This window comes from Archocentrus centrarchus, chromosome 2 (genome assembly GCF_007364275.1).
Source record: "Archocentrus centrarchus isolate MPI-CPG fArcCen1 chromosome 2, fArcCen1, whole genome shotgun sequence".
In the NCBI taxonomy this organism is placed as follows: Eukaryota; Metazoa; Chordata; class Actinopteri; order Cichliformes; family Cichlidae; genus Archocentrus; species Archocentrus centrarchus.
In genome coordinates this window covers 27,243,753-27,269,400 of record NC_044347.1, presented here as the reverse complement: position 1 = coordinate 27,269,400, position 25,648 = coordinate 27,243,753, and the positions used below count along the sequence as shown (strand labels likewise).

The 25,648-nt window shown below is 41.4% G+C and overlaps 1 protein-coding gene across 2 annotated transcripts in view; it reads right to left on the bottom strand.

Moving 5' to 3' along the window:
* Positions 1–2,837: 2,837 nt before the first annotated feature.
* The window catches only part of LOC115793758 (bile salt export pump-like), a 42,503-nt gene continuing 19,692 nt past the window's right edge, over positions 2,838–25,648 (bottom strand). For both annotated transcript variants that reach the window (XM_030748853.1, XM_030748862.1), the window contains exons 23-29: positions 20,882–21,085; positions 19,991–20,232; positions 18,797–18,953; positions 18,160–18,357; positions 15,718–15,924; positions 4,703–4,849; positions 2,838–4,211 (exon numbers count right to left, since the gene is read on the bottom strand). In XM_030748853.1, coding sequence (XP_030604713.1) covers positions 4,011–4,211; positions 4,703–4,849; positions 15,718–15,924; positions 18,160–18,357; positions 18,797–18,953; positions 19,991–20,232; positions 20,882–21,085 — 1,356 coding nt within the window. In that variant the 3' untranslated portion in view covers positions 2,838–4,010. The remainder of the gene's footprint in view (positions 4,212–4,702; positions 4,850–15,717; positions 15,925–18,159; positions 18,358–18,796; positions 18,954–19,990; positions 20,233–20,881; positions 21,086–25,648) is intronic.

The following is a 25,648-nucleotide window of genomic DNA, read 5'->3' as shown; positions in this document are numbered from 1 at the left end:
CATTGTAGTCATTGAGTCACCTACAAACTCCTCTGTGTTCTGGAGTCAAATGTGATGCCATCTGTGTGACAGCTAAAGCCTAACAAAACTGGGTCATGCAACAGTACAACGATCAGCAGCAAATCTACAACAGCTGAAAAAGAGAAGAATCAAGGTGTTGCAGTCAAAGTCAAATGTTATAACTCAATGTGACCATAATGTTGTGGTGGGGCCTTAAGAGAGCTGTGCTTCACAAATACCAGCAAACCTCAATATACTGAAGCAGTGTTTTAAAGACGAGCGGGCCAAAATTGCCCCACGGCGATATGAGAACCCAGACAATGTGACAACACATGCCTGAATCCTTCAGACCAGCAAACTGCCAAAACGTCTGCTTTTATAAAGGTGGTCACACTTGCTAATGATCAAATGATCGAGTGCATTTGATTAGCAGCACCACGCTGCTACTTCCATTACGAACCATAACCCCTTCTTTGCTCAGCCCCGCAGAGCTTTTTCACAACAGGCATTTTGACTTCATGCTAGTATTTTAATATCATTTGTTAAACATTTGCTTTTCCCGCTGTGACGAGCCAAGATTTCTGCTGTGGAAAAGGTCTTTTACTGTATAATCCCCCAGGTTTAATTCACAACTTGAAACACCTACGTAGGATCTTTTAAAACGCACAAAAACACAACAGAGCATAGCAGCAGAATTAGGCCTGTTCCATTGTCTGCTTTTCAGGACACACAATAAACACACAACACACAATAAAATAAGATTTAGCTTTATTTATTCAAAATAAAAATAATGCTGCAAGTCAAACTGTTCTTTAACTTGTTTAACGACTATAACTGCACAAAAGTACAAAAAGAACAATTATGTCCCTGTCATATTTGTGTTATTAACATAATGCAATGTTAAATTTTTAAACATTGCTGTTATTGTCAATACTGTCATTTTGCAACACTCTTAAAAATTAATATTTTAGTAAAGGACCACAGATATTTCATTGCAGGCTTTTGAGATTACTGCACACCATAAAACTGATTCCGTGACTACATTATTAAATATTTCATAAACATGAAACACTCACTGACTCCGAGCAAAACTAAAAAATATACTGTTAGCTAAGTGTGTAGCGTGCATTTCTCAATTATTTTTAAAACAATTAATCTGATGTTGTATTTTATTTTGAAATCTAATTTGCAGAGTAATAACTACTGTGAACTGTGAACAAGTAAAAGCAAATAAATAAAATTTTAAAATGGCAAAATTGAAGTACATAACTCATTTATTAAGGGAAAAAAGGTATCCAAGCCTGCCTGGCCCTGTGTGAAAGAGTAATTACCCCTAATAACTGGCTGTGCCACCCTTGGCAGCATGAACTGCAATCAAGGGTTTGTAATAACTGGCAATGTGGAGGAGTTTTGGCCCACTCTTCTTTGCTGACACCCATCAGTTTGCTTATCGTGCAAACAGATCCACAGAGGACGCCATCGCTGTAGCTCTCCACTCTGTGTTGAGCCACTTGGAGCAGCAGCAGAGCTACGCTCGCATGCTCTTTGTGGATTACAGCTCAGCGTTCAACACAATCATCCCGGACATTCTCACCACCAAACTGCACACCCTGGGCCTCCCCCCTCTCACATGTTCCTGGATCAAGGACTTCTTAACCAACCGGCCCCAGACTGTGAGACTTGGCCCCCATCTCTCCTCCACCCGCACACTGAGCACTGGCTCCCCACAGGGCTGTGTGCTGAGCCCCCTCCTGTACTGCCTCTACACCCATGACTGCAGTCCGACCCACAATAACAACCTCATCGTCAAATTTGCTGACGACACCACAGTGGTCGGACTCATCTCGAAGGGAAATGAGGCAGCTTACAGAGAGGAGGTCCTGAAGTTGACAGCCTGGTGTTCAGAGAACAACCTGGTACTGAACACCATGAAAACCAAAGAGATCATCATCGACTTCAAGAAGCACAGGACTGACCCAGCTCCCCTCTACATCAACGGCGAGCATGTGGAGAGGGTCCACACCTTCAGGTTTCTTGGTGTCCTCATCTCTGCTGATCTTTCTTGGTCAGATAACATCACAGCTGTTATCAAGAAGGCTCAGCAGCAACTTCACTTCCTGAGGGTCCTCAAGAAGAACAACTTGGACTCAAACCTGCTGCTGACCTTCTACCGCTCATCCATTGAGAGCCTGCTGACCTACTGTATCACAGTATGGTACAGCAGCTGCACTGAGGCAGACAGGGTGAGGCTTCAGAGGGTAGTCAAGACAGCACAAAGAATCGTTGGCTGCCCTCTCCCCTTCCTGATGGACATCTACACCTCCCGCTGCATCAGCAGAGCCAGGAACATCATCAAGGACAGCTCACACCCTGGCTTTGACCTGTTTGACCTGCTGCCCTCTGGCAGGCGCTACAGGTGCATCAAAGCCAGAACAAACAGACTCAAGAACAGTTTCTTCACCAGAGCAATCACCACCCTGAACTCTCACACTCACCCACTGTAACTGTGCAACACCCACATGTCTATGCAATATTAGATTATTCATACTGAACAATATCTAACATTCCTATATTGGTAATATCCAGTATTCATTCACTAGTGCAATATTCATCATCTTCATTTTTTATATGTATGCACTTATTTACTTTTCTTACAATGTACAGATGCACCAATGTATGTATATATTTTTATACATTCTATTTTTTGTATATTTTATACATTGTTTATTTTCTGTATATTTCTTGATTATACTAGGCTATAATATTTTTATTTTTTATTTTAGAGAATTTGATTTTCTATTGCATGGCACTGAACAGGAGTGGCCCTCCTATCTCATTGTACATCCTGTATAATGACAATAAAAGGCATTCTATTCTATTCTTTGCTGAATTGTTTTAATTCAGCCACACTGCATGGTTTTCGAGCATGAACGGCCTGCTTGAGGTCATGCCAAAGCATCGTAATGTGATTTGAGTCTGACCTTTGACTCGGCCGCTCCAAAACCTTCAGTGTGCTTTTTTGAGTCATTCAGAGGTGGATTTGCGGATGTAACGGGACTCAAACCTTCCAAAAAGTTTACTTTACTTATTCCACAGAATAAGTGGGGACCTTGGGGACCATCAGATGTTCACTGGTAAATGTGAGACGAGCCTTTTGTTCTTTTTGGTCAGCTGTGGTTTTTGCCTTGGAGCTCTCCCATGGATGCCTTTCTTATTGTTGAATCATGACCTCTGACCTTAACTGAGGCAAGTGAGGCCTGCAGTTGTTTAGATGTTTTTCTGGGTTCTTTTGTAGGAGTAAATTTGGTTGGCCGGCCACTCACAAAAAGGTGTGAATTGTGGATAATGTCTCTCACTGTGCTTCACTGGACTCCCAAAGCCTTAGAAATGGCTTTGTAACCCTTTCCAGACTCATATGTATCAATGAGTGTTTCTCAGCTTCTTCTTTCAGTCGTGGCATGACCTGTTGCTTTTTGAGATCTTTTAACCTGCTTCACATTGTCACACAGGTTCTATTTAAGTGATTTCTTGATTAAACTAATCTGCCAGTAATCAGGCCTGGGCGAGTCCAGTGAAATTCAACTCAGCTTTCTACAAAATGTGGTTAACCACAGTTAATTCATGATTTAACAAGCAGGGTAATTACTTTTTCATAATGGGCCAGGAAGGCTTTTTCTCCCCTTAACAAATTAAATACTATACATTTTATGTTTACTCGTGTTATCTTTGTCTAATATCAAAATGATCTGAAACATGTAACTGTAACAAATGTGCAAAACTATGAAATCAGGAAGGGGGGGCAAATACTTTTTCATGCCACTGTAGCTCCTGTCATCATAACAGGATCCTCTCACAAAAATAAATAGAAATAAACAGCCCAGCCAACCATTTCTTACCACTTTCCTAAATACTTTGCTATTTAAAGTATGGCATGCTTCAAGTGCTGGCCTCTCTTAACATTATAGCAGTAAGAATGCCAACAACACACTGGCTCCTGTTTTCCTGAGCGGTTAGCTGATTGGTGCTCCTGTTTTCACCAGCTTGTAATAGGCTCCCTTCAGGGCCATGAGCTGGTCGTGGGCTCCTTTCTCGATCACAATGCCTCTGGACATGACGGCAATGATGTCCGAATTCTGAATGGTGGAGAGGCGGTGGGCGATGACGATGCAGGTTCGTCCCTCTCTGGCTTTGTCCAGGGCTTCTTGCACGGTCTGTCACACACACACACACACACACACACACACACACACACACACACACACACACACACACACACACACACACACACGTGAATTTGCACCGCACAGTCAGCAGCCGTGATCGATTCTCTCACACAGGAGACACACGAGCCTCACAATTATAGCAGTGTCACAATCATGCGTTGATTACTATCATTAGAATGTTCCAGAGGATCAGTGCACTGCAGAGGCTTCTGTGCTCCTCAGCACGGTTCAGCTATTTGAGCTGGAAAAGCTACGGCACAGGCCCATTGACTATATTCATCTTAAAGAGGCTGGAGGGTTGGTATGCTGCTGGTGATAATAATATAGATGATGAATGGTAATGATGTTAATGATAATAATAATTAACTGCCCGATCTCTTTGCTCTTTGTGCCCGGAGAATATCAAGCAGCTTCACTGCTGTGATTTTAAGTGTGTGGACTCAGCAAATGGAAGTTGTTCAGAGTTTAGTGAAGCATACCTTCTCGCTCTCCGTGTCCAGGGCCGAGGTGGCCTCATCAAGAAGCAGGATCTTAGGGTCACGTATGATTGCCCTGGCGATGGCGATGCGCTGCTTCTGACCACGAGATAACTGAGACCCCTGAGAGCCCACGGTGGTGTCGTATTTCTGAGACAAGGAGAGAGAACAGCATCTGCATTCGTAGGCAAAATATGCAGATTTTCAATACAAACACAAATGTTTTACTTCTACAGTTGTAGAACTGAAACAGCTGTAGTTATTTCTACAGCTGTAACTTCATGATATTGCAGACGGCTCGCTCAAATTAAAGCCAGAGGCACATAAGTTATTCAATTACCTGCACAGTAATTGGAAAAAGGAAATGGCAAGAACCCAATGCTAAAGTGCAATCTGCACCCAGGCCAGAAACAACTGCTGATAACACAAGGTGAACTCTTTCCAAGCATCTGCTACTCACACAAAACTATTGGTGAAAGAGCCCCTGACCCAGAGGGGTTGTTAAAGCTGAGTGTGTCCGGAACCCAGCCAAGAAGGCAAATTTTCATTTACAACAACACGTAACAAAAGCATTGATGAGCAGTCAGGCTTGTGGTGGTGTAGCCACCATTTCTACCTGATTCTGTTTCAGCAGAATCACTGTGGCCGCAGCATTTTTCTGTGAAGTGCTCTCTTTAAAACTTTGCTGTCAGCTTAAACACTACAGAAAAGCTCTTGTGTGTGTCCTCATTAAATTTATGAGATCTGTGAGAGTGTGTGTGGGCATGTTGCATAAAGGTTACATTGTTAAGTGGGAACAATGCGAGAGTGTATCTCAGGCCATGTTGCGGAATAACACAAAATTATTATAATGCATAAAAAATTTGTTTCAAGGAATAAGAAAAGTGTAATATAATGTAATTCATTAGTTTTTAAAAAGTAACACACTATATATATATATATTTTTTTTTTTTAAAGTAACAAAGTAACACTGGCTATGAGATTTCAAGAGTCTGAGAATTTATCTGCTCTTTGTCAGCTTGTGTTGCTTAAGACCAGAAAAGTGAAAGACATTGGCCACAAACTGACACGTGCTAGACTTGATTATTATCAGTGAATGTATGTTGCTCTTTAATAATAGGTTTTTCTTAATGATAATTGATTGGGGCTCCACAGTGCTAACTGCGAGTGCTCTTTCTCGTCTCAGTACTAACTGGGACCATATTTCTCCCATATTTGCTTCTCTTCATTATGTCCCTGTTAAATTCATACGTGAATTTAAAATCTTTCTCCCCACATACAAAATCTTGACTATCAGGCCCCATCGTATCTTAAAGGCTTCTTTACTCGCCTGTTTTTCACTCTCTATGTGTTCATACACCACTACTACATTTAAAGGTTTCTCTCTGCTCGCTTCCTTTTACCATCAACCCCTGACTGCCCCTCCCTGAGCCTGGTTCTGCTGGAGGTTTCTTCCTGTTAAAAGGGAGTTTTTCTTTCCCACTTTCACCAAGGGTTTGCTAATAGGGGGTTGTCTGATTGTTGGGGTTTCTTTATAGTATTGCAGGGTCTTTACCTTACAATATAAAGTGCCTTGATGCCACTGTTGTTGTGATTAGGTGAAATATGAATAAAATTGAATTGACTATATAAAAGAGTTTGGCTCAGTGGGTGAGTCGGCAACCATGTGCCCTATGGCCGTGGTACAGCTGGCCTGGGTTGGTGTCTGACCTGTGGCCCTTTGGTGCGTGTCCTCCCCACTTTCTTGTGAGGCGACTGAGTCTTGTGGTTTGCACATTGACTCAATAAGCTGTAGGTTTGCTGGTTCAGTTCCACCTGGAGACACAAATCTCCTTTTTGGTTGTGTCATGAAGGGCCTCTAGTGTAAAAATCTGCTAAATCAAACATGTGAGGCTACTCACTGTGGTGAGCCCTTGTCACAAGGGTGGAGCTGGAAGTATCCATTTTTCTTAATGATAATTGTTATTTTCTTATTGTCAGTAAATCCAATAAAAACACCCAAACCAACACTGAATGTAAATGTATAAAAATTCCACTTATTATTCATGCCAACAGGCTCAAATGTTCTCCAAAAACATTTATTAACCTTTATTAAACCCGGAAGCGAAACTCTTGACATTTGAAATGTGTTTTGCGAGAGTGTCTTTGAGTCACAGACAGTCCATTCACTCCTTGTGTTAAAAACACATTATTGAACCTGCATTCCTTCACTGGGTGACATGCGCCTTTATTACAAAATAGATGAGTGCTGCAGTTTATTTAGAAACAGCTCCACAGACTAAAAACACTAAAAACCATCTGTTTTCATCTACAAATCACCCCAACCACACCCAGCACATTCACTTTAAGCTGTCTCTGTGGTGAAAAATTTGTATTTCAACTCATTTAACCTGTGTTTACTACTGGTGTGTGACTGTAACCTTCTTGTACAAAGAGTATGTGTGAGAAGTTGGAAAACAACTAACTGTAAGCTGTGCTCGAGGTCATCAGGCACTTTCTGAGTCTCTGTTATCAGGCAGGTGCCTACATGACTGTGAGAAGGAAAATCCCTGCAGCTGATCAGACAAAGTTTGTATCCACACAAGTAATAAAGGAGCTATTGTGTTTTTTTCCTGTTTCAGTCCTAGTGCAAAGATTATTCGTGCTGTAGTGATCCCTTTGAAAAGGTTTCTTTCAATAAATCTAAGAAAATTAGTTTGGTTTTTAGATTCAACTTATTAGATTAGATTCAACGTATTGTCATGGTGCGCACAAGTCACACAACGAAATGATCATTCAAGATCACCCATCCAGAGACGAGCATCTGCGGTCATGCAGCCAGAGACCGGCGCTACTGTCAGGCAATGTGGTTTAAGTGTCTTGCCCAAGGACGCAATGCAGCGCAGGGACAGGGGCTCAAACCTGCAACCTTCCAGCTGCAAGGCGAGCACCTACCCACTGCGCCACTCCTACTTTATCGCTCAGTTTATTTTTTCACAACAATCTCGACAGCAAGATGGGACGGGACTTCTCATGTTGATCCACGAAAACCTGCAGGTGGGCTCGATGAGCCTGGAAGAGCGCTCACATCCGAGCCAATTACTGAGGAGACAAGTGCCTGACAACCGAGAGCAGACAGAGTCAGCGCTGAAATCTCAATTGATAAAGAACCATAAGCGGGTGAAACAAACTTGAATTTCTGATTGTATTATAATTTTTATAGTCAAATAATTTGATTTGAGAAATATGTAATATTGTTCTGTGTTTGGTATGAGGGTCTGCCATTCTGTAAACAGAGCCGATTCAGGCTTTTCGCCACAGGCAGACACAAAATCCACAGTTAGTTCTGACTGATCGCAACTGACAGACACAAATTAACAGCTTTGATGCTCTTAACTGACATTAAGTGACAACTTACTGAGGCTGAATTCACAGGTAGACTGAAGGTAGTTTGTCACTGAGACTCTAGAGATTGGGGCTCTGAGATTAAAAGTGAATATGGCCAGGAACTAATATGGGAAACTCAAAACCCACAACAGAAAAGCTAGCTCATATAATCCCAAATAATCCAAATTTATGAAAAACAAAATTAATTATTTAAGTAATTAAATTTGTTGATAAATGAACATGTGTCCAGAAAGTGGGTTATTATGAGACAAGCAAATACAAAAAATAAAATAAAATAATAATAAAGATAAAAATTGATTGAAAAATGAATGGAAAAAAGAGAAAGAAAAGGAAAAAGCATGTAAATGAAAAAGAAAAGAATGAAAGAAGCATGCGTCATTTCATGCAGGCTGGATGAAGCAACAAGAGCATCGCTGAGTGGGCGCCAGCGCTCGGCTGTTTTGGATTCGTAACGGGGGAGGGAGGGGCGGGGTGGGGGCGGTGGAAGTGTAAGAAAAATGGTGAAAATGCACAAAAGGAAGGCTAATTTTGTTTCTGCACACAAGCACTGTACAATCACATTCATATAAAAACAAACAGGACACAGTATGCCCAAAACATAGAATTAAGCAAAATATGTCTCTCACAAAAGAAAAGAACATGTTTATTGTTCAAAATGAAAGTTAAATTATGCACATGGTAAACAGTAATTGTACAGTGCAGTGTTTGTGTAGCAAATCAAGCTATGTACACACTCACATATTCACAAAAATAGGTTATTCTAAAATGAATAGGACATAAGGACATAAAAGCGCAAATAGATTACTAAAAAATATGGTAAATATGGAAGATTTTTAAGGTCAAGGTTATGCGATGGTGAATGTCATGGGTAAGTACCTCAATTGAGAGGTCTTACTGTAATGTAGAAGTATGCGAATAAGAAATAATGTGGTTAAAAAACAAAAAAGTAATGGCCAATGTTAAAGTTAATGCCAAAAATTACTGTAGAAGATCAAGGTCATTTGAAAGTCAAGGTAATGCGCAAGTACCTCAGCTGGGAATCAATAGTGTGAGGTAGATTACATTTGAGTATGGAAAAACTGATTTAGGAAAAAAAAAAAAAAAAAAAAGGAAGGGCAATGATAAAAATAGAAGTTATGGTCAAAGTTTTAGTGGAATTTCAAAGTCAAAAAGGGGGATCAATAAGTAAACATGCATGACAGAGTTATGACCCTTGGTCAGCCTGTAGCCACAGTGATAGAGAATAATGGTGTAAGGTTTGAGTGGTCTAACTTGAACATTATAAAAGTACCTCTTCCACAAGCACAGAGGCCAGAGCAAAATGAAAGACCAACACCATTAACATCAGCAAACCTACATCCAGGGCTAGATTTGGCTAAACGTTCCACAACTTCACCACTGCCCTACTCCGACCATAATAAACAAGCATCACCATGAACCAATCGCCCCCTTCCACACACAAGACAGACTTCCAGTCACTCTGGAAGTGTATTGACATTAATGTCCTCTCATGTCACCAGACTGAACATTCTTGGGTTTCTCTTTTTTAAAAGAATTTTATCTAGGAATGAGTGAACAGGCTATTAGCCTGAATGACAGCATTCCCACGATGCTCATGGGTGAGGTCATGGGCCCATCAACACATGGCTTTGGAGATTAAACCATTTCGAGGTATCCCCCTGTGTACAACAGGAAAATGAGACAGATGTGGACTATTTAAACCGCCTTATGGAAATACATTCAAAAACAGAGCAGCTTAGACCGTCCAGCAGCTGGACGGACAGATGCCAGGTCAATGCAACGACTTTCCAACTGGTAGATGCACACACTATTGCAGGACATGGGAGAGAGGGGGAGAGAGAGGTGAAAGTGGAGGGAAAAATAATAAAGGCTGTTTTCAGTGTGGGGCCACAGAACATTGGGTTTAAGGATTGTCCTGAGCAGCCAGGAACTGAGGCTGACTGACCTGGGGCAGAGAGTGAGAAGTGGAAGGGTGTTCAAGCACCATAACAGAACATAAACGTCTGTATCGCACACCACGGCTAAAACTGAAAAACCTGACTTATTACTAAATGCTGAGTTCATCCACTGCTTACAAACACTTAACCTACCACAATTAACTCTCCAGGTTACAGGACAGCAGGTTGATTTTTAGTAGACTCTGGGGTTAATGGACTCAGTGATTTGAGTCCATAACCAAACTTAGTGGTAGATTTGAGGCGACAGTTTGTTGTGATTTGGCGCTATATAAATAAAATTGAATTGAAATTGAATTGAATTGAATTCATAAAATCTGTAGGAGTGGGAGGCTTTCCAACGATTGAACAAGAGAACATGTGAAGACACTGAATAAGGATCTTTCAAACATGCATTACTGTTGTCGTCATATTGTCCTGCCGAGGTAGCTGGGTTGAGATTTAATGTGTCACTGTGTCAGGGAAAGATGGCTTGATTCCAACACAAGTGAACAGAATGTTGCAGAGATGGTTAAATACGACTTGGATTAGCAGCTGTATGCATATGAGTGGAAACTCCAACAGACGGCTGTGTTTCCTGTTTGTGATGAACTGTTGAAGCTTGCACAACAACAACAACACACGCACATCTGATTACATGAAATCAGACTCGCTACAAGTGACAGCACATATTTGAGGGAGCTGATGAACAGTTTGAGGCAAAAATGGTACAGAGAGAGAGGAAACTGGAAGGGTGTGAATAGACCGTGCATATTGGATAAAAGATAAACATGGAGAGTAATTTTCACTGATGAACCTCCATGTTTTACAATATTGCAAACCACAAGCAATGAAACAAACAGTTTTCTTGGAATGATGTCATATTGCTGCCAGTGGATACCCAACTATGCTGGGCTTGGCTCCACTGTTAGCAGTGATACAGGAGAGGGGATTGACTGCACATGACAGACTACAGTAGACTAATGATGCAGACAAAGCTTTCACTGACTTAAAATAGACACTGCAGACTGCACCTACATTAAGATTACCATATCCTGATAAACCGTTGACCCAGACAGTGAAAGAAAAGGGTGCATACATGACCTCTATTTTGTTACAGGAGCAAAGGGAATGACACAGGCCAGTGGCATTTTTCTCATTCTAACTGGGCCTAGTAGCAGCAGCCTGAGAACAGTAGCAGCAGCTGAAAAGGTGGTACTGACGTCACATTTATCAGCTGATTGTTTGGCTGAGGTATCACTCTGTATACAGTGGCTTGCAAAAGTATTCATACCCCTTGAACTTTTCCATATTTTGTCACATTACAACCACAAACATAAATATACTTCACTGGAATTTTATGTGAAAGACCAACACAAAGTGGTATACAGTTGTGAAGTGGAAAGAAAATTATACATGATTCAAAACATTTTTTACAAATAAAAAACTGAAAAGTGCGGTGTGCAAAAGTATTGAGCCCCCCTGAGTCAGTACTTTGTGGAACCACCTTTTGCTGCAATTACAGCTGCAGGTCTTTTAGGGTATGTCTCCACCAGCTTTGTACATCTAGTGACTGAAATTTTTGCCCATTCTTCTTTGCAAAACAGCTCAAGCTCAGTCAAATTACATGGAGAGCGTTTGTGAACAGCAGTTTTCAGATCTTGCCACAAATTCTGGATTGGGTTTAGGTCTGGACTTTGACTGGGCCGTTCTAACACATGAATATGTTTTGTTTTAAACCGTTCCATTGTAGCCCTGGCTTTATGTTTAGGGTCGTTGTCCTGCTGGAAGGTGAACCTCCGCCCCAGTCTCAAGTCTTTTGCAGACTCCAACAGGTTTTCCTCTAAGATTGCCCTGTATTTGACTCCATCCTTCTTCCTGTCAACTCTGACCAACTTCCCTGTCCCTGCTGAAGAGAAGCAGCCCCAGAGCATGATGCTGCCACCACCATATTTGACAGTGGGGATGGTGTGTTCAGAGTGATGTGCAGTGTTAATTCTCTGCCACACATAGCGTTTTGCATTTTAGCCAAAAAGTTCAATTTTGGTCTCATCTGACCAAAGCACCTTGTTCCACATGTTTGCTGTGTCTCCAACATGGCTTCTGGCAAACTGCAAATGGGACTTTTTATGGTTTTCTTTTAACAATGGTTTCTTCTTGCCACTCTTCCATAAAGACCACATTTGTGCAGTGCACAACTAATAGTTGTCCTGTGGACAGATTCCCCCACCTGAGCTGTGGATCTCTGCATTTCGTCCAGTCACCATGGGCCTCTTGGGTTCGGCCTGTAAGTTTAGGTGGGCGGCCTTGTCTTGGTAGGTTTACAGTTGTGCCGTACTCTTTCCATTTCTGGATAATGGATTGAACAGTGCTCTGTGAGATGTTCAAAGCTTGGGAAATCTTTTTATAGCCTAAGCCTGCTTTAAATTTCTCCACAACCTTCTTCCTGACCTGTCTGCTGTGTTCTTTGGTCTTCATGATGCTGTTTACTCCCCAATATTCTCTTGACCAACCTCTGAGGCCGTCACGGAGCAGCTGTATTTGTACTGAGATTAGATTACACACAGGTGGACTCTTTTTAGTCATTAGCAGTCATCAGGGAACTTCTGAATGAAATTGTTTACACTCAGAGAAAAGGGGCCTCAATACTTTAGCACACCGCACTTTTCAGTTTTTTATTTGTAAAAAATGTTCTGAATCATGTATAATTTTCTTTCCACTTCACAACTGTATACCACTTTGTGTTGGTCTTTCACATTAAATTCCAGTGAAATATATTTATGTTTGTGGTTGTAATGTGACAAAATATGGAAAAGTTCAAGGGGTATGAATACTTTTGCAAGCCACTGTAACTGGAAATGCCAAGTGTCACAGTTAGAAGATGTTCTGTTAAACCCAGCTTCACCTCTCACAACAGAAGCAGATGGTGAACCATGTGATGACCTGACCTGTAGGACACACCGCTGGCTAACTCAGACCTGGTGGTCTTTGTGGATGGCTGTGGAAACATCAAGTAGGATATGCAGCGATCACAGAACATGACATCTTAGAATCAGGCTCATCACCAACTCACTATTCAACCCAAGGTGCTGAATTTGTAGCATGAACATTTACAGATATGGGGTGGTGCATGATTTTGACACATTATGGGAACAATGAGAAGTTTTTAGCTGCTTCAGGGAATCCCACTGCATGCCACAAACTTGTGGCTGCATTGCTTCCACAAGTTTGATGCCTTATTACTCCTCAAGGCCACGGCTATTTGTATATGTGACTCTCACACTATAACTCAAAAGACTCTGTTTCTCTAGGCAGCTCTAGAGTGAATGCAGCAGTTAAGGCAGGAGCTAAACACAATGTGAAACCAGACCACAGCATTAGCATCAAAACCACACTAACTTCACCTCCTAACACAGATTTACTGCCTATCCAGGGCAACGCTACACCAGAGGAGAAACGTGTGTGGAAAACAGCAGTGGCTTATAGAACAGGTGTTTTGGTATGGCCGCAATGAGCAACCATGTCTGCCCAAACATTTTCTTTCCCTCATTATCCTAATTTGACACATGGAAGGACCATGTGTCAAAAGGAGGGATGATGGTAAATGGACTAGTTCTTATATAGCGCTTTTCTACTCTATCTGAGCACTCAAAGCGCTTATACAACACGTTTGCATTCACCCATTCAAACAAGCACTTCCATACAGCAACACTCTGATTTATAAAAGCATTCCAAAATTATTCTCACAAATTCACAAATTTTGCAATTCTTCAGCTGCGTTGGCACAAAGAGATAAAAAAGTGCCCTCCCCCAACAAGAGTGCGCCAAGCTCCAACTAAGTGACATGAAGAGTGAGACTCTGTATTATCCACGAGGCATCAACGATGGCTCTTCTAACACTGTGTGGATGCTCTGATGCCCCCTGTTTTAGACCAAAATGGCTTTCTTAATTGAACAATAGCGTCTCACAAATGAACAACCTGATTTAAAGCCCAGATACATTCCCATCATGATTATGAAGATGCAAATTCCTCAGACAGTAAAAAATGGAGAAGATGTGTAAAATTTTAAATTTCCATTACCATTAGGATGCCTGTCAGTCAATTGTCCCTTTAATTTTGAACCTCTGAAAATGGCTGTAATTCATGTAAAATATTTGTAAAACCTCTTGGATTAAAGCTGAAAGTCTACACTTCAATCACGTATCGATTGTTTGATTTAGAATCGATTGTGTTGGTGTACAGAAGCAAAACTACAAAAATGATGTCTTTGTCCCAAACATTATGGAAGGCACTATGTCTTTAAGACAGACAGACATTAAAAAGTACTGGTCCCAGCACAGAACCCTGTGGGACTCTTGTGTGTAGAGAATGCTTCGTCATTGCATGGCCATTAACATGAACAAATTGCAATCTATCAGATAAATGTGATTGAAACCACTGCGGCGCAATTCCTTAAATGCCAACAATGTGCTCTAATCTCTGTAGTAAAATATTGAGGTCAACGTGATCAAATGAAGAAACACTGAGCTCTAGCAGGACAAGCACAGAGATGAGTCCACTGTCAGAGTCCATAAGAACATCACTCTAACCTCCACTAGTGCTGTTTTTGCGCTATGATGCACTTTAAATCCAGACTGACTGATCTGTTAACTGTTTGACAACTACTCTTTCAAAAATTTAGAATTAGCTCAGACAGTGAGGTCAAGTGATGGCTTTTTAACTAATGGTTTAATTAAAAGCCTGCGGTACGTGGTCTGTGGATTAAGACAGATTAATCCTGCTTAAAATTGAAGAGTTAATTAATGGTGAAACTGTCATATTTAGCATGCAACGATTAGGCAAAAGCCAGGGACGCCATCCATCCATCCATCCATCCATCCATCCATCCATCCATTCTCTTCTGCTTATCCTGTTCAGGGTCGCGTGGGGGCTGGAGCCTATCCCAGATGACACAGGGCAAAGGCAGGGTACACCCTGTACAGGTTGCCAGCCTGTCGCATGATGGTAAAACTGTATTATTAAACTGACTGTATTATTGTAGGGTCTTTACCCACAATACAAAGCGCCTTGAGGCGACAGTTTGTTGTGATTTGGCGCTATATAAATAAAATTGAATTGAATTGAATTGAATTAAAATTCAGGGCTGATACAGATGTTTAAAGCAATAATTTCAGTAACTGATATCTGATTTGTTGATGTCAGAGATAGCCTGACATTTGTTTTTGTCTATTTATTAAGTTTTTGTTGTTGTTTATTTACAATTTCCATTAATGAAACAAAAAATATACCTTATAGAAAAAAAATGGCATTAAGCTAGCTCTAATTTGATATTATCAAGCAATACTCTCCAGTGCTCATTCCTAGCAAAAGCATGTGAATGTCCATATTAATGTGGATTAATTAGATTCCGACAAAGACTATCCCCATGCCTAATCAATATGCTAGAACACGTCCTTTATTATGTCATCCATAGGAGCAGGGTCAAGTTTCTCACAGCAGTGTTGTGAATAGGTCTAAAAAAGAAGCTTGGGGGACGCCTGGATACATTACAAACTGCACACCTGCTCCCGGTGTTTACCTTTGCTGAGTGACTGCCTGTTGCCAGCCTATTTGCTGAACATGTGCTTTGCCTTTTTTTGAATCCCAAACACGAGCATCATACACAAAACTGTACCTCAGGAAGGGCCATGACAAAGTCATGAAGCTGGGCCTTCTTTGCAGCGGCGATGACCTCGTTCATGCCGATATCTCGTGAGTTGTCGCCATACTTGATGTTCTCTGCGATGCTGCAGTCAAACAGGACAGGCTCCTGGGACACAATGCCAATCTTGGAACGCAGGAAAGACACGTTGACGCGAGTGGTGTCGTGGCCATCAATCAACTGCAGGAAGTAATTGATTTTACCATTAGTACAAAGCAATATAATAATCAAAAGACTAGGAATACAATCCAGTTAATGAGCCATCATAATACTATCTGAATTTTAATTTCTCTCCTAACTATGCAGAGGTGATCGTGTCCTTTTTAAATCTCAGACAGAGAATGAGGACCGTGTTTCCAAACCACTTCCAACTCAATTAGGGCCATTTGAATCCTGGCAGAGATCCCTTCCTGGCATAAAGTCAAACCATCATCCTGCGTAGAGTGCTCCTTTTATAAAAAAATACAGCACAGAGTCAGCATAAATGTCTGACTGAAAGATGAATTGAAGTGACATGAAATACTTCCACCACCGTGCTCACTGAACGTCCAGCAATTATTCTTCGACTGAGATAAATTACAAGTTTCACTTTCACAGTGGCATCCAAAGTATAAATGAGCCTCATGAGAAAAGAAGATGAAAGCAGACTATACATACAGTGTGACTCATTCATTCCAAAATGAGATATCTGACATTTCCAGAAAGGTCAGCAGCTGCTGTGACAGTATAATATTGTCAGGTTTTAAGCCAGAACTCTCAGTTTTGTGCAGAGTCGTATTTTTCTTAACTTTACAGTATGTGTATAAAGCTGCTGAAAGAAGGCTTCACATTTTTTTTGCCTTGTCACTGATATTGTGAACATGCCTGCTACTAACATATCTACTAGCATATGCCTGCTTGACTTCATTAAATGCCCAGTAGTGATGCCACCCTCCTGAACGGACTGTTGCCAGTGTTACTGAAAAAGCTGCAGATGGATTTGCATGAAAGTTTTAGTAGAGGTTGGGGCTTGTCGCAGCCTGGCAGGGTTGTGCATTCGCAGCTTACTGTTACCACAGGGCAATGTCAAAAGAGCCATCAATGTGGGCTACTGTTCTCTGTCTTATTATTGGTCCTTTAGCTTAGCCGCTGACATACAGATGTCATAATGTACAGAAAACTCAAATGAAAACTGTTCTCTGCAGTCACTGTTTGTGCTTCTCATGTTGCTTTTTTTATCGTTCTTGTTTTATTTGTGCGTCCTCCTCTTTGAGTCGAACTCCCAATCTGCTCAATTACAAGTGGTTAACTTTTGCAGTCGAACTGAATCTGATTCAGATCAGACATTTTGAGTTTTATCTTTACTGGGGCCTCCTCATGTTTCTTGGTGGGATATTTTTAAGTATAATAATTTATTGACATGACTCTTAAGTAGGCTGGATTTAAATGAATATGAATGGACCCCACAACTGGCAAATCTTATCTGACAATTAATTCTTGGCAAAAAAAAAAAAAAAATGGAAAGGATTTTAGAAAATGTAATCAATATTTTCCTCGTTAATGATGTATTATTTTACCCACCCACAGCCCATCTGCTTTTAATCAGAAAATGATTCTTAATGGCCCAGACTGCCCAATCTGCAGATTAACTGTGGAGTTGGAGGCTCTAACTGTAATCTTTGCATGCCAACGTCTTTCTGTGAAAGACCCTCAACACCTGACAGCTTGAGAACCAGAAAAAATATACAGCTCTTTTCAAATGATAAGCAGTACTTGTACTCATAACTAACTGAATTTCATGCTTTGTTTAAATTGTTAAAAAAAAAAGTTTTTAAAAAAGTGGTAGTACTTTGTAGCATTTTGATTTGACTCAGCATAAACCTTGTCATACTGTAACAGCTAAACTTAAGCTAACTACAGTTGTTGCTTGTTGCTTGTCCTTAAGTTATCTGCAAGTGAAAAATATACAAGTGACAGATGATCCGCTAAAGTCTGCATTGTTAAATGAGGCATAAATCAGTTCATGACAGAGAAACAGAAAAGACAGCAGGACTCCTTCTAAAGGTAGCTAGCTAAGCAGATCTCAGTATGTGATTTCAAATGAGTGCTTTTGTAATCACATATTTAAATGTGATTACAAAAGCACTGTAAATGAGTACATTGATTTTAAATATACAGCAGAGCTTAACTTCAACACACTATGGAATTTAAAAAATGAACAAAAGATAAAATAGCATTTTTAAAAGGCTGTGCAGACATGTTTTTTCAGTAGATATTGCCTTACCCAAGCATTCTGTTAAGTTATTGTCTGTATGGTAATGATTTTTTAAAGGTAAAAAGCCAAATAACACAGAAGCCCTAGGATACTTCTGGCATCTCGTCTCCATTTACAGTATATGAACCATAATGCAGCCTGTTGCATTGTGTCTTCCTCACCACTTTGCCACGGTCAGGATCGTAAAACCTCTCCAGCAGCTGTACACTGGTGCTTTTCCCACAGCCACTGCTGCCCACAAATGCCAACGTCTGGCCGGGCTTCACCATCACATTCAGTCCATTCAGGACCTGGATGTCTGGCCTGGTGGGGTAGGTGAACTTGCAGTCAATGAACTCAATGTTCCCTTGGAAGTTATCCTGAAAACATGCCAGAGGGAAGGTCAGAAAGGACAAAAAAAGAAGCTCAAATGTTAGAGTAAGCACTCCGGAGTGTTCTAGTTCCTTCTCCTGCCCATAAAAGGCAGATAGAAAACTCTATAATTACTTTAACAACAAAGAGGTTAATCATTATTCATGCTATAACTGGTTTAGAAGGGTGTTTTATGAGTATTGAGATATTTTTCAAAGTTCTGCAAATTTTATTTTTTAATTTTTTGCCTGCAATCGTGCTTAAAGGACTAAGAATTATTCTTCCCCGTCCTCCTTTCCACACACCTCTCTTTAATGGCTGGTTCACAACAATGAAAGAGTAAAAAAATCTGACTTCCATCTGAACGTCCTGCTGGATCATCCAGTCCGCATCTTTTACACCCTCAGAGTGCACAGCACTTCACATATAACATAAAGACCGCCTTACCCATTTATCTCCCTTGTCACTGTAGACGTTTATCTGAGGCACGCGGTCCAGCAGCTGGAAAAAACGTGCTGCTGATATCTTGGCTTTGGCATAGTCCGGCGTGTAAGAGGAGGCTCTCCCAAGCGCTGTGCCGCTGGTGACGATGGCTGAGATGACCCTGCCAGTGATAACAATACCACAGTGTGACCCCAGTGATGTTTTTTGAGCTCATGTGACACCACAACCACAGCTGGCTGTTGTCTTTCTCCCGCAGAGAGGCATATCGGTGTCGAGCTGAAATGGTTTTATCTGATAGCTCAGGTTTCTAGGTGTCTCAGACTGCTAAACTGTATTAGAATATTTTACACAGCTCTTTATTCTAATAGTGTCTGACTGGAGGACTTGTCCCAAAAACGGTGCTACTGTACCATAACAACATGCACGTATGACCTTTATTTCCTACACACACATGCACCCAACCATACACACTATACACAATGCACTCCATAATGTTTGGGAACATTTTTGCAGTCCCCCATTTTCAGAGGTTCAATTGACTGACGAGCAGTTTCATGGTCAGGGGAGGCCTGCTCTCTTCTTATTATTACAGGGAATGGCACATACTGATGTGTCATCCTGAAGGAGTTTAACTACTTGTGCAACCTCTGTAGGATCCAGGTATTGCCTCATGCTACCAGTGGTGACACTGACCCAAGCCAAATGCAAACAAAAGAAGACTAAATTTGGTTGAAAAGTGAAAGTTTTGTAAACATTGCAACATCACCTACATCACAACTCACCACTGTTTCAAAAATATCGACTAACATGTCTTTGCTTTTCTGTTTGGACATGTATTGGTTGTGATCATACTGCCACACAGTATCCACTGTGGTACACATAATAGTATTAAGTTTGGGTTTTTTTTTTTTAGTGTTTATGCTGTTCAAATACATTAATTTTTAAATTAATTTTCTCATGGAGTCATGGACAATGGAAAGTTATTATTCCCACATGCTAGGGTGGCACAGCGATGCAGTGGTCCTCACTGTTGCTCTGGGTTTAAATCTGTTAGTTTTGCAGAAGTGTTTCAAGCATATTTTGACATAAAATAGCTTATTAGGCTTGTCCTCTTTCACTTTTTAACCAAATCCTCATGTGGTTTACATGTCTGGAAGTTGTCTTTTCAGTGTCGTTCCAGTGAGTTTTTTCTCTCACCTGAACACCAAGCTGAAATGGAGCCCTTCCTGTTGCACCAAATAGCCTCCAAACCTATAGGAGGCCGAGTTGGTAAAGAAGATTATGCACTGGGCAAAGCCATAGCAAAGTCCATATACATTCGCCTTCTTCAGGGCCGCATGATACGGAGCAGCCAGCTGGGCCTCATACATGTACACAAAGTTCTTCTCCTTCCCCAAGCCAGCAATGGTGCGAATGTTGTTCAGGGCCTCACCAGAAATCTGCACACAGAAGACTCAGGTTTCCATTCAATGACACAGTAGCTGAAGCTGTTCCTAGTTCTGATGTGCTTTAATGTACAAGAGGAACTAGGATATAGATAAAGTGGTTCCTCTCTTCTTATCTATAGCCTGTTCTTTGTAGCTACAGTGAGCCCATTTCCACCCTTAGGTATCATTAAATTTACATCTAATCCACTTTACTGATGGTTTGGGCTCAGTGCATCAGGATAATTCAGAAAAGTTCACAGTACACTTTTTCTTTTATCGTGAACTTTCAGGCTCTCACTGTATTGTCCTGAGGTTTTTATCCATAGTGCCCTTCAGCACCATGACTGCATTTTAAGCATGGCTGGCCTCGATAGGAATGGAGCCTGACAGTGGGTGCTTCACTCCCCAAATTACAGACATTACAGTGAATTTCCACTGCACCCAGGTGTGAGTTCAGCTGTGGGTTTTTGCAGGTTTTCTTTATGATGAAAAAAAGCTAAAACATGCAGCTTAAAACTGTTGTCAGCTGATGGTGCCCTACACCTGAAACTTTGCCAGGATTAAAAGAATACTTTTTACTTGTCACTCAGTATCTGAATAATACACTTGTTCTATTTTTAGACCAGAGGATAAAGTAAATGGATACAAAATAACAGCTGACCTGTCCAGCAGCTTCCATGGCCTGTTTGTCCTGCTTGGCAAAACCTGTGAGCATCATAGTCTGGAAGCCACCTGACAGAGCAATGAATGGCAGGAAGCAAAGGATCATCAGCGTGAGCTTCCAGCTGAAGTAGAAGGAAATGATGAGTGCAACGCCGATGTTTGTCAGAGAGTTGACGATCATGCCGATCTGCGAGCCCGTAGCCTTGGAGGAAGAGAGCAATGATGTCACTTGACTCAAACTTGTGGTCCACATGGTTGAACAAAAATTTGAAACACAGAAGATTCAATAAAAACACGCTATTTGAAAACACTTTTTAATGCTTTACTCTCCAGATTGATGATGTCATGATATTTGCATAAAGAACAGAAAAGCATGCTAATAATATCAAGTAAAGGCTAGCTGGTGAGCTAGCCACGGTTAGCCTAAACTAAAGCTAAAACTATAAATATTTATTGTTATTTAACTAGTTTCATCTGCACATTCTGGTCAGCTAGCATTGCTAAATCAGTTGTTATACATTTCTAGCTGCACATTGTGACTTTTGGTTCCCAGTGGCAATTCCACAGTTTGTTAAGGCACTATCAAAAATTTGCAGGGGGCTCCAACCAGCGTTTGTCACCATCGGTCCTGTCACAGCCAGCAGGGTTGGACACACTGAATGAACTAATGTTAAACTTTAAAATAAACAAAACAAATAATGTGATGCTAGTGGAAATGATCTCGTTTAAGTGTCTCACCACCACCTTTAAGGCTAGACTGGCAGCATTTAGTTATTTAGCATTTTATTTAGTTGTTGTTATCTGTTTCACTCACCACTGTTTTGTTTGCTTGTTTCTTTGTTTGTTTTGTTTTTTATTTGTTTATTTGTTAGTTTGTTTTAAACTACTAACTGTTTAAAATCAATTTCGCAGCTCTTGGTAAAACCATGCATTAAAATGGAGCAGTATATGTAATATAAAGCTACACTCTCATCAGCTAACAACCTCTTGTAATTATTATTGTAATTACCTTACAATTTAAAGCATCTTGAGGTGACTGTTGTGATTTGGTGCTATATAAAAAAAAACGAATTGAATTAAGTTGTTAATCACAACGTCATTAGCCAATGAGGATGAAGTTTCATAGTCACACCTGCCCTTCCTTGTCAGGTCCTTTTTTTAAACTAAAATGATGACAAAGGAAAAGTTCAGAAACTTCAGGAAATAATGGGTGACATCATAGTAGTTATGTTCATCTTTTATACTGTTCTAAATAAGGTGTTTTAATCCACTAAAATTTAAATAAGTTATTATACTGATTTCAATATACCAGTTAAATATAGACACAGTGATCCCCAGTGGGGGTGTAGTAGCGGCGTTTATTATATATTTATTTTATTATTTATATATATATATATGGCTTTTTAAACCCTTTCCACACTCCTATAAACCTTTCCTACTTTCTTACTATAACTTGAATGATGAAGATGATGAATTATGTAGCTATGCAGTACTGATGGCGATGAAGGGGGTGCAGCATCTTTGGCCTGGGCTGTTACTTCCGTTTCCACTAAAGGCGTAGACATAACTTATCTCTTCGTTCGAGTGATGAACATAGTTATGGGAATTCAGGTGTTCCTATCACTTCCGTGGCCACAGGTGTATAAACCAAGCACCTAGGCATGCAGACTGCTTCTACAAACATTAGTGAAAGACTGGGTCGCTCTCAGGAGCTCAGTGAATTCCAGCGTGGTGCCGTGACAGGATGATACCTGTGCAACAAGTCTTGAAATGTCCTCACATTTTAATCCATTGGGAATGGCAGCAACTCAGCCACAAAGTGGTAGGCCACATAAAATCACAGAGTGGGGTCAGTGGATGCTGAGGAACATACTGCGCAGAGGTCACCAACTTTCTGCAGAGTCAATCACTACAGACCTCCAAACTTCATGTGGCCTTCAGATTAGCTCAAGAAAAGTGTCCAGAGAGCTCCATGAAATGGGTTTCCATGGCCGAGCAGCTGTATCCAAGCCTCACATCACCAAGCGCAATGCAAAGGGTCGGATACAATGGTGTAAAGCACACCTCCACTGGACTCTAGAGCAGTGGAGATGTTTTCTCTGGAGTGACAAAACACACTTCTCTGTCTGGACATCTAATGGACAATTCTGGGTTTGGCGTTTGCCAGGAGAACGGTACTTCACTGCCTCTGGAGCTTGAAAAAAGGCGACTGGACTTCTTTTTGTTTCTTGAAGACGTTTCACCTCTCATCCGAAAGGCTTCTTCAGTTCTCAACCAAATGGTGGAGAGACCCAGGTATTTAAACCCCTGTGGGCGTAGTCCCCTGGAGGTGGTTATGACCCTCTATTGATCATGTGCTTGAACACATGTGCCCAGGTGTGAAGGGGGCGTGGGTCATATTTAATCAGTGGTTTCAGTTGAAACCAACTTAGGACTCCGCTCCATTGTTTCCTGTGGCCTATTGAGGTCACTGGAACAAAGGTGTGAATGGGGGTTGAGACGTCTGGGAAGGGAGCTCAGGACAGCACTGTAAGCGGGGGAAAGTTGGTGACGTAATCCACCTCCTCTGTTCAATGATGGTTGTTCACAGTGGACATAGATGGCTTCTTTCACTCCTCTTTCAAACCATCTGTTTTCCCTGTCCAAAATGTGGACATTGGCATCCTCAAAAGAGTGCCCTTTTTCTTTCAGATGCAGATGTACTGCTGAATCTTGTCCTGTCGAGGTGGCTCTTCTATGTTGTGCCATTCGTTTGTGAAGAGGCTGTTTGGTTTCACCAATGTAGAGGTCCGAGCACTCTTCACTGCACTGAACAGCATACACTACATCGCTGATCTTGTGTTTGGCGGGTTTGTCCTTGGGATGAACCAGTTTTTGTCTTAGGGTGTGACTTGGTTTGAAGTATACTGAGATGTCATGCTTGGAGAAAATTCTTCTGAGTTTCTCTGACAAGCCTGACACATATGGGATGACAATGTTGTTCCTCTTGTCCTTCCCATTCTCTGTAGTTTGTGTTTGGCCTTCATTCCTGTGCATCTTAGCTGATTTGATGAAGGCCCAGTTGGGGTAACCGCATGTTTTGAGGGCTTTCTTAATGTGTGTGTGTTCCTTATGCTTCCCTTCTGCCTTAGAGGGAACACTTTCCGCACGGTGTTGTAGGGTCCTGATCACCCCAAGTTTGTGTTCCAGAGGGTGGTGGGAGTCAAAGAGGAGATACTGGTCTGTGTGTGTGGGCTTCCGGTAAACTTCAATGTTGAGGCTTCCATCTTCCTCGATAAGCACCGCACAGTCCAGGAATGGTAACTTGTTATCTCTGGTGTCCTCCCTGGTAAAACGTATGTATTTATCCACTGAGTTAATGTGACGAGTGAAGGCTTCTACTTCTCGGGTTTTGATTTTGACCCAGGTGTCATCTACATATCTGTACCAGTGGCTAGGTGCCGTCCCTTTGAAAGAACCAAGAGCTTTACTTTCCACTTCCTCCATGTAAAGGTTGGCTACAATGGGAGACACTGGGGAGCCCATGGCACATCCATGCTTCTGTCTGTAGAATCCATCATTGTATTTAAAATATGTTGTGGTAAGGCAGAGATCTAAAAGTGCACAAATCTGATCTGGGGTGAAGCTGGTTCTGTTCAGTAAGGAATCGTCTTCCTGTAGTCGTCTTCTGACGGTCTCCACTGCCTCAGTTGTGGGTATGCAAGTGAAAAGTGAAACCACATCAAAGGACACCATGGTTTCATCTGGATCCAGTACAAGATTCTGGACCTTGTTAGTAAAATCTGTAGAGTTTTCAATGTGGTGGGGTGTGATGCCAACAAGCGGTGATAAGATGGTGGCGAGGTGTTTGGAAATGTTGTAGGTGACCGAGTTTAATGAATCTACACAGACATATTGCCTTGCACTTTGGGAGGAACACCCTTCAATTGGTGCGGGAGTATGAAAGGGACTCAAGAAAGCTAGCGGACTACAGGAACCACCTTCGTTTCAACTTGAGATGCAGACAGTCCAGACTGGTTCCCAAGAGTTTGCACCTTGGGTCCACAGTAAAAGGACATAGAGCTGACCAAATTCTATGGAGAGCACAGAACCACCTTTTAAGTGAAAGGATAAGACAGGTCCATTTCACCATAGATGCACTCCAGAACAAAATCCACCAGACTCAGCAGAAACTCTCATCACTCTTACCTCACACCATCGCAGAAGAAGTTTCTACATTTGTGGACAAAGCCCAGCTCGCACAACACATCAAAGGCAAGGAAAGACAACTACGTAAATTTCAAACTCTGCAAACCAAGGCATACCATTCATCTGTTAACAAACAGGACGACACGATAAGCAATGGAAACCAAGGAAAGTGGGTGAAGAACCTATCAGACAGGGTCCTCACCAAACCAGAAGAAAATGTGCTAGCCAAAGGACTCAACTTTGCCATAGCCCCACAACAGCTTCCTATAGTAGACCTCATCACAGCAACAGAAACCGCTATAAGAAATAACAAACTTTCTCATCCTGTAGCAGAACAGATCAGGATGAAAGTTTCAGCCACTCTCGCCAGTGCAAGACTTCCTCCATCCAACCTCACCATTCAGGAGAAGAAGGCCATCACAGCCCTAAGCAAGGATCAAAACATCACCATACTGCCAGCCGACAAGGGGAGGTGCACGGTTGTGCTGAATTCATCGGATTACCACAACAAAATTACTACACTCCTCAGTGACAACAATACTTATGAGGTCTTGAGACGTGATCCCACAAGCAACTA